At 35.2% G+C, this 10,269-nt stretch overlaps 1 protein-coding gene across 1 annotated transcript in view; it reads right to left on the bottom strand.

The window, feature by feature from the left end:
- Positions 1-507: 507 nt before the first annotated feature.
- The window catches only part of LOC115963270, a 10,231-nt gene continuing 469 nt past the window's right edge, over positions 508-10,269 (bottom strand). The window contains exons 2-3 of the mRNA XM_031082215.1: positions 8,128-8,338; positions 508-5,339 (exon numbers count right to left, since the gene is read on the bottom strand). Of these exons, the coding sequence (XP_030938075.1) occupies positions 598-5,339; positions 8,128-8,338 (4,953 nt within the window). The 3' untranslated portion in view covers positions 508-597. The remainder of the gene's footprint in view (positions 5,340-8,127; positions 8,339-10,269) is intronic.

Raw genomic sequence — 10,269 nt, 5'->3', positions numbered from 1 at the left:
GATGCATTTATAGGGCTGAAAATTGTAAAAACCATTTTAAAATTGTAGGACAAATTATATTTTTTTAAAAAAAAAATGACGTAACAGCTGATGTGGTGCAATGTGAAAGCAGCAGTATTAAACGCTACACTTCAACTTTTAATAATATATAGATAGATTGATGAGAGAGAGAGAAGTCCAAAGAGTAGGAAAATAATGGGATGTGGCTGAGTATATGCATTAGTCATGCTGTAATGCTCTCAATAACAAATATCTTTCAGTTTCGGCTGAATCAAAAAAATAAAACTAAAAATTCCCAACAACTCAAATGGAAATGCAGAACCACAAATATATTAATAGACTATCAAGAATAGAAAAAACCAACTACTCCATTCTAAAAAATATAAATGAGAAGCAACACAACACAGGAGTAAAAAAAGAAAAGAAAAGCTCTGGACAAAACAAAATGAAGTTTAAACTTATCTAAAAAAAAAAAAAAAAAACAAAAGTTTAAACTTATCACTGACCAGTAAACTTAGCAGTGCAGTAACTGATTCATTTTTTACAGTAAATCAATGAAACAAACACTTAAAAACATTAACAACTTATGGCGTATAATTAGTCAGAAGGGAAGGCAGAAGCAAGGAACTTTTTGTCCTTCTTGATAATTTGCAAATTCTTGGACTTCATTAAATATATGACCGCTTCCTCATTAAATTCCAGCATAAAGGCCAACTTGATCAGCTCTGAGAGTGCACCAACATGATCGCTTTTCTCCCATAACACACCCTCGGATATTGCCTCAGAAAAATATGTAGCATATTCAATGAGATTCTTATATCCACTAGACCTATCCAACTTCTGTGCGAAAAAAATTGAAGCCTTTCTATCCAAGTGTATAATTTTGCTTGCTCTTGCATTTACGATCTCCCCTGAAGAAAGCGATAAGCTGTAGTTTACAGTGATTGGTTCAACTGTCTCAAGGAAAGTTATATTCAGAAGCCCTTGAATAGTTTCATGCCGCTTTTTTGCTCCCATTTTCATCACAGGATTTGCCAGAAAACCAAGGATTAGCATAACCAGACCTTTTGCAATCAAAATCTCCTTTGGATTCACTTGATTGAGTTGAGCAACATCCACAGAGGATGTTTCTTCCTTCTCTACAGATTCAGATATAGTTTGGACACCTAATTTCCGGTAAATTTCAAGCAACTTTTGTTGAGGTAAAGAAGGCATGCTTGGCTGAGGGAACCAGACAAATAAGGGTTGAGAAGAAAACTGTTCAAAAAGATCCTTCAGTTGAGGATCATCAGCAATAAAAACATCATGCTTGTTGGACAACAAAATTCTATCTGAGTCAGAAGAACCAACTGGTAATTTCACCAACCTATCAGCCAGAGTCTCTGCACTCCCGTGCTTTGAAACAAAAGACCAGAACTTACAGCAGTCAGCATGTGACAATCGGTGTCCTGAACTCTCCCAAACCTTCCAAAGATTACAGTACTTGTCCACTGAAGGATATTTTCCAACACCGAAAGCATTGGAGAAAAAGTCAAGTAACTCAGTTTCAAAATATTTGTCGAGAACTTTCAGCTGCGAACTGAAGAGACCATCCTTGTCATGCAGAACACATTCTTCGGGGCTAACCCATTCTCCAATCTGATTTAAATTTGGGATCCAAATCCTTTTGGCAACTTCACCGTCTGGCTTCCAATTACATTTACTTAAGTAATTATATATCCGCACTATAGTAGGCAACTGAACATGGAAATCAAGGTGGCTGGCAATCAGTGAGTATCCTTTCCTAAAATCAAGGGTGACTCCTAATATGTTGAGCTCTTCTTTGTAGGATGTAATTTTAGAACCATAAAAATCTTCATCAATGAAAGGTCCATCTGTCCGCTGCAAATAAAAGCCCCAACTAGAATCGAACAATAAGCACTCGTCTGGAAACCTATAACCAATAGTGGTCTTCAACCATTTTTTAGAAATTCTCATCGACAAAGCAATTGGAGAGAAATAATTCCTAGCTTGCATTAAAATCCGGATGCATTCCAGCAATGAAAACACAGTTGCAGGAGTTATGCTGGTGGAATCCGAGGGAGAGCGAATACCTGCAACCACAAAATTCGCACCATCTTTGAATTCAACAACAACTCCCATGCTCTTCAGCTCTTCCTTGTATTCATGAATGACCTTGCCATAACAGTTGTCACTGTCATCTATGAAAGGGAGGTCAGTAATTGGCAAAATTGACTGCCAATCTGGCCCAAACAAAATGCAATTTGACGGATTTTTAACACCACGCCTAGTCCGCAACCACCAGAGATTACGGATGCATATCATTAGATCTGAAGGAAACATATAAGGAGTATTTTTTAGCTGCCTAAAACATGAAAGAAAAGAGAGAACATTTTCTTTTGTCATGTAATATTCTTGCTGCTTGAATCTTTTAGTAAATACTTTGACTGCCGCCTCAAAATTCACCTTCACTCCTATTTGCTTCAACTCATTTCTGTAAGAGAAGATACTGCTTCCATGGAAATCATGATCAATCAATGCAAAACCTTCAAAAACCTGTAGAATGCAAACCCACTGAGGGTCAAACAAGAAACATTCTCCTGGAGGCTTGTACCCAAGATTCGTCTTGAAGCATTTCACACCTCTCAATGCCTCAGTAAGTTTCTTAAATGATCCGACACGATGCATACATTCCAGTATAAAAAGAACTGCCTCAGCTGTCAGAGAAGTCAACTGTGAAGCTGATTTTAAGTTGTCTACGACGAGCTTGTAATGATCACTGAAGCCAATTAAAACACCAAGCGACTTGAGTTCCTCCCTAAAAGAAAGGATTTCTTCTCCAAAGTAATCTTGATCAATGAAGGGGATGCTACTAATTTGTGATGCAGTTTTCCAATCATCATCAAACAAAACAGCTTGAACTGGAGACCTGTCACCACAGCATGTCCTTAGCCATCTCTTATCCTTGATACTGTTGATGAACTTATCCTGAGGAAGAAACTTTTCCCTCAAAAATCTGATGAAATTTAGTACAGACAGCACTTGTTCTCTACTTAAAGTGGAGTATTCTGTGAAAGCCATAAGACGCTCCCCAATAAATTCACATGCTTCTCCATACTCAGCGATGACTCCAATTTCTTTTAGCTCCTCCTTATACTCATTTATTTCATCACCATAAAAACTTAGATCAACCAACGGAATATCAACAAGCACTGATCCGTTCTGCAAAATGTTTCCCAATGAAGCAGAAAGCAAGAATGACTGCATAGGTGCCCTGTAACCAGGACAGCCACTAGTAGTAATTTTCAGCCAGCAGCCTTCCTTAATGCATTTCAAAAACTTCAAGGGAATTATAATTTCTCTACTTTTCAAGTATCGAATCCAACCCAACAGCAAGAATGCATTTTGCTTGGTGAGTGGTGATGATACTGTCGGAATTGCAGCATTGGGAGGAGATATATAAGGGATATCAGAAGCTTCAAGATAAGTTTTAAGGAACTGTAAGAGCTGTTCTCCAGAAGCATATTCACCTGCAGAATAGCCTGGATGCAAGTAGTCTTCAGATAACTCAACATAGCCTTCATCTGTCCATGGATTTGAACCAATCAATCCTGCCCATTTGCTTCCTTTGGCAGGGACAAGAACCCCATTCCTTTGTCTGTTTAGATTTCCGTAGTTATCTAAAAGTGGCAAAGAATTACATAAAACACCAAGATCCCATTGTGAAAGATAAGATTTTTGAAGTGAGTGGTACAAGAAGTGAACAAAGGTAATAGCACACTTCTGGAAACTATTGAGACAATTGTTAAGGTGAACTGCATATTCATGTACATTCACAGCATTAACCTTCACATGATCTAGTAGCCATCTTAACACTATTTTCCACTCAGAGAATAACCTGATAGCTTCTTGTGTGCTTTTCGGCCAAAAGAAGTAATTGGCTGGACATTTGAATTTCTTGTTCCAATAAATCAACCATGAGATATGTTCAGAATGACGGGATAAGGACACCACTCTGTCACAATTCAACTGCACTGACTCATTTATGCAGCACAAAGACACGTCGCCATAGCGACCCACATATTTTATTAGTGGTATGTCCTTGATTTTGGTATAGTGAAATTTGGACCTCCAGTTATTAGCAATAAACAGTAAAAGCTCCAAATATGTGTCCTCTGACACTCCTTCAACAAGTTTAGAACTCTGGATGCACTTTGCGTACCATTCATTGTTGGCTAGTTCCACCCCCAAGAAATTCAATATGTGTTCATATTCCGTTCTATCAAATGAAGAGCTCAAAATGTACTTTCCATGTGATGAAAGATGAACCAAGCTTACCCCTTGCTTCCTTGCCTTCTCTAGAATGGTCCAAAAAGCAGGTATAAGCCTAGCAACTTCACGAGGTTGATGAAAGATCTTTTGCTGCGTGTAGGACTCACTTGGAAGAATACTTTCTTCAAGAAGCTTTGACTTAATGGACTCCCTGACAACATTCAGCTGTTGATAAGAAGAGCCGTTGATGGGAATGAACCTGAACATGGAAGCCAAACTAGATATTGGAGCATTTTCAGAATTTTTAACTAGAGAAACAAACGCATTGATAAAAGCAGAGGCCACGCAGTCAAGAATCCCTTGGTTCCACTTGTTGTCCAAGAGAATTGTTTCCCTTGATGAGGCAAGAAGAAAATCTGCCTGAATTATGAAGGGAAAGTTGGTAACCATCTCTGTGGGAAGAAATGCATAGATCCCAATTGAGCTCATCCCCCTGTGGAGGCGCTCTTCAAAAGGAAAAGCCAATGTGATCACCCATTCTTCCACTTCCATTCTCCTTTCCACTTTGTTTTCCTGCTTGACAGGAAACCTTTGCTTCCACATATAGTATCTGCATTCACCATTGGGCCCCTTACCCTTCTCATCAGCAGAGAGATGGAGTGTGTAGGACACAGCATCAATCTTCTTCCTCACCATGAATTCAGTCTCACTTGTAATGGCTATTGCACTTACAGTATTGAGCTTAGGATCCTTGGTACGTTCCCTTACTGAAAGCTGCCTAATCTTTGATAAGAACAATAGAACTTCAAGATGAACATTTGAGAGTTTCTGCTTCACAGATTTGACTGTATCAAACTTCAGAGGTAAGACTATTGTTGTTGTAGGAAGAGTAGTCCCATAACCATATATTTCTTTTATGTCAGAGAGAGTTGGATTCTCAACCCATTCAGGAACAATGTACCCAAGATTGCAATGTGGGCAAGGCTCTTCATTGAACCGTATTTGATATCCATTGCTGAATATGTATGGCTGAGAACTAACTAGAAAGACACTCTTAAATCCAATTCCTGCATATTAACTAGAGAATAAGTAACTTAGAGCAATAGGAGAACAGCTAAATTATCCTCCCCACCCCCCTCCCCCCTCCCAAAAAAGAAGAACAAGTCTAGGCATATCTAAAATTTAATAGATCCATACTTTCAACAGCTTACTTAAGTATTGTTAACTAGTAATTATCAACATCATTATGGTTTTATCCTTTTCTTTCATAATAATTGAGTATATAACACATATTACTCTGGGTTGACATATTAAGGTTGGCATTGAAGTCAGTTCAAGGCATAGAAGAGAGTCCAAAATGGCCAAACTAAACTGATAATTCCTGAAATACCCATGAAACCTACAAAATGAAAAAAGCATCCCCAAAATCTAAAAAGAACCAAAGTGCCCTCAAAACCTCCAAAATATGACTGGAGCTTTCAAAATGACCAAAACAACATTATAAGCTTTGAAATAAATAAAATAAAATTATAAAAGATGCCCCGAAAACCTTTAATATGACCTAGATATCCTAGAATCAACTACAACAACAAAAATACCCATAAAATCTCCAAAAATGGCCAAATTAACCTCAAGATTTCTAAAATTGAAACCAAAAAACTGACAAAAATAACCTCAAAACCTCTAAAATGATAAAAACTCATCCCTGAAAACCTTTAAAATGATAGAAGAAACCCAAAAATCACCAAAAATACCAATGACCAAAATTCTCCTAAACCTACAAAATAATCAAAATTTTTTTAAAACCTCTACTATAACTAAAATACCCCCTAAAACCAACAAAATGATAAAAATATGGTGACTAAGAATATACATTATGTCGCAAATACCAAAGACTAAAAGATGCACCTTATTTCTATCAAAATTAATATGTCAAATATTAAGATACCTTCATACCTTGACTTGTTTGATCATGTTTTTTGCAAGCAATATTTTGACTTTGCAAATTTCATCATGCAAGAGGATTTATTTGTAGATTTTATGCTTTGTGCTCTCTTTCCAAGGCAATAATCTTTCATGCTTGATTTAAGCAACTATTGTAATCCATATTGCATATAGGTAGTAGATTATTACTTGTATACCCACGGTTTATTTTTTTGGTTCCCTCATAAATGGATCCCCGATAGGTTTTTTTATTATTTCAAGGGGATTGAGGCAAGGGGATCCCTTATCCTCATTGCTTGTCCTTTTGATGATGGAAGTTTTGAGTTGGGTTTTATGCTTTGAACTCTCTTTCCAAGGCAATAATCGTTCATGCTTGATACAAGCAACTGTTGTAATCCATATTGTGTACAGCTTTGAAGTGAACATTACTAACTTCCAAAACATATTAACTCTTAAGTTCACATTTATCACTTAGGCAGTGGATTTGTAGTTGTATATCCACAGTTTATTTTTTGGTTCTCTCATAAATGGATTCATGATAGGCTTTTTTTAGTAGTTCAAGGGGATTGAGGTAAGGGGATCCCCTGTCCCCATTGCTTGTCCTTTTGATGATGGAAGTTTCGAGTTGGATGTAAGGTAGAATGGAGGGGGTTAGTCTAATCATAGGTTTGAGGGCTAGTGATGTAGGAGGTGATGGGTTGTGCATCTTGCATTTGTTATTTGTAGATGATACAATATTGTTTTGTGATGCTACCTTTGAACAGATTCTAATATATAAAATGGTTGTTGATTTGCTTTAAGGCAGCAAGATGGTTGAGGGTTTATGTTAACAAAAGTGAGATGGTTCCTGAAGGGGAGGTAGAGAATATTGAAGCATTAGTGGGATGTGCGGCTTTCTTGGAATTTTAATGATTGGGAGTTGGATCTGATAGCTGCATTTCTCCAACTTTTGGAATCTCATTTCCTTTAGTCCATGGGTGGAGATCAGCATCTATAAAGGTTGAAGAATGATGTTCATTCTTTTTATGTTGCTTTATGGGGACCCTCCCCAGTCTCTTGCCCTTGGGAAGAGTATTTGGGGTGTGAAGGCACCATGGAGAGTATCATTTTTTGTTTGAATGGCAACATGGGGGAAGATTCTTACTTGTAAAAATCTTAGGAGAAGATGATATACTATAGTGGATTGGTGCTGCATATACTGATGTAGTGGGGAGGAGATGGATCACCTTCTACTTTATTGTACAGAGGCTTATCAACTATGGTCCTTTGTTTTTAGATCTTTTGGAATCTCTTGGATCTCACTTGAGAGAGTGATAGATCGTTTGTTTGGATGGTGAAATTGGATGGGTAAATATTCATCAAGACTTCGGAATTCGGTTTCGCTGTGTTTAATGTGGATTATTTCATTAGAAAGGAATAGGTGGACAATTGAGGACTTGGAGAAGACAAGGAGCATCTCTTAGTTTATTTTGTTGGTACTTTGTTTGATTGGGCATGTGCTTGGGGGAATCATGAATTAGAGTCTTTGTCTCTTTGTATATAGTCTTTTGTATTTTTTGTAATTCTTTAGACTAATTTATGCCTTCTTTTTTTTTTTTTTTTTTTTTTTTTTTTTTTGAAGTAGTACATTTTTTAAATAAAATTTGTATTACCTATAAAAAAAAAAAAAAAAAATCATCACTTAGAGAATAATATGTGAAAGTTATTCCTTTTGTGGGTCTAGGAATTTTGATGTTTGACTTCAACAAATAAGTCAACAATTTCTGAGTTCTTTCCAAGTCAACCCAATTAATATTATTAATAGTTTGGTTGACTATGTAAAACATATAAAAACTTTTGGTGTTACTAGTTCTCATAACAATTTGTACACTAGAGTGCCAAATATAAGCTGTAATTCTAGAAAATAAGTACCTTTTTCTCCAATATAACCGCGTTTCCTGTTGCCTTTCTTGGTGGACCGACCAACGCTACAAATAGAGTCAATGTTTTTCGATGAGAAACCTTTCTCATTGTTGAAAATCAGTAATGCTGCTGGAGCACCAGTGGCTGTAATGTCTTCAGAAGTTATGACAAACTCAAGAGATGGATTCACCCCCTCCCAGTAATCATTATCTTCAGCATTCTGACAAAACAAATTTCAATATTATATAAAATAATGAAATTAGTAGCTAATTAAACAAAGGTCAATAGAAGTCAATCTTATTCTTTTGCTCCTTAAATACATCTAACACTAAGTCCAGATACAAAACTTTATTTCATAATTTTTTTGCAACCACTAACACATTGTGTTTATAAGTTTAGGGGGAGAAGAGAGTAGAGGGGAAAGAGGTGTATAAATTTGGAGGGAAAAGAGAGTAGAGGGGAAAGAGGGGAGAGGAAAGGCAAATGATTACCTTTTCTCTTTGTTAATTGTTTGAAAAATTACGTGAAAGAGGAATAGATATCCTCCCCTTTGTTTGGATGTTAAATTGGAAGTAAAGAAAGATAATATCATATAAATTAACAATTATAACCATCTTTTGCTAACTTTAAGAGTTCTTTTATGGTCACAATAAAATTTCACAACATTTTCACAAGTTAAGGTGTCAGCCCAACATAAGTTAGAATAAAATAATATAAAATAAAATTACATCCAAACTCACCACAACTCAAAACAAGATTAGTACATAAATGTTTTGAGTTTTTATTGTGACCATAGACTTTCTCTAATTTTAAAATAATTGAAATGAATTGACATCACATTGGCAAAATAACAATTTAATTATTTTTAATATAAACAGAATTCCTCAACCCAAATTCCCCACGTTTGGGAAATTAAAATTGAAGGGTTTGAAGGGTATAAGGTTGATTAAACACTCTCAATCCCCTTCCGTCTACTCCCCTCTCTTTCCCTTCCATCAAAACTAGACTTGGCAAAGTTGGACTAAACCCATTACCCAACACGATCGAAGAGAAATAACCCGACTCATTGAATTGTCAGGTCATGTCGTACCCAAACTAACGCTTTTTTAGAGAAATAAATTTTTTAAGGTAATATGCAAAGTTGGATGTTCTCTTTTGGAGGAAAGAGAATTAAAATTGCTTTTTTGAACTCTATTTAATGACACACGATCGCTTAACCATTCATGTAATTATGGTTTCTTCTTAATCAACTTTTAGTATTGGTCCATGACATTTAGTATTTATGTTCATGACATTTAAGGGTTAAAAAAAAAAATACATTATTAAAGAACAACCTTTAAACATTATTGTAAGTTTGTAACTCAATTGGTTGACACCTCTTAATTTGTCTAGGTCTAGCTCAATATAATTTGAGATTTAAAGGCAATAAACTTAAATGGGGCCTTTTTATATTTAATTATTAATTAAATAAATTTATTTAATATTAACTAAACCAAGCTTAGTTTTATGAATTAATATTAACCAATCTAAGGTTAATTTAATATAGAAAATTAAATTTAACAAAAATATATATTTTTTTAAAAGGAGTTACTTTATCTAAGATATATAGCAATTAATGCATGATTAGGTAATCGTTATGAGAGATTAGGTGGCTAATGTTCACAATTTACCATAGGATTTGAGAGAGAAGATAATGTAGCACATTTACAACCTTTTGTTTTTCCAAACAGTTTATGGTTTTTAATTAGGTTAGGTTTCTATTGGTCCTATAGTATTTTGGCGGCTTTGTAAGAGATAGAAAAAAGAAAATGCTAAAACTACAAATTTCACTACAAAATTTTACAATTTGATGTGGCAATTAATATGACAGGTGAACTTTAACAAATTAATTAATGAATGTTTAATTTTTTTTTTTTGGATAAGTTTTATGTAATAAAATTTGTAGTAGAATAACTCATTAAAAATATAGTGAACAATTGTTTTAAAAAATTAGTATTATAAAATTTTGGGCCTTTTGTAAGAAAGCTTTTGTAGTGGAGTCCTTAGGCTTTAGGCCACCCCCCAAGTGTATCCATGACATTAGGGTTCAAATCCTTATCTTTGTAATTATCGAATTATTAAAAATAAAATTTATAAATAAACAATGATGTG

The sequence above is a fragment of the Quercus lobata genome, chromosome 10, assembly GCF_001633185.2.
Source record: "Quercus lobata isolate SW786 chromosome 10, ValleyOak3.0 Primary Assembly, whole genome shotgun sequence".
Classification (NCBI taxonomy): Eukaryota; Viridiplantae; Streptophyta; class Magnoliopsida; order Fagales; family Fagaceae; genus Quercus; species Quercus lobata.
This window is presented reverse-complemented; position numbering and strand designations above follow the sequence as displayed.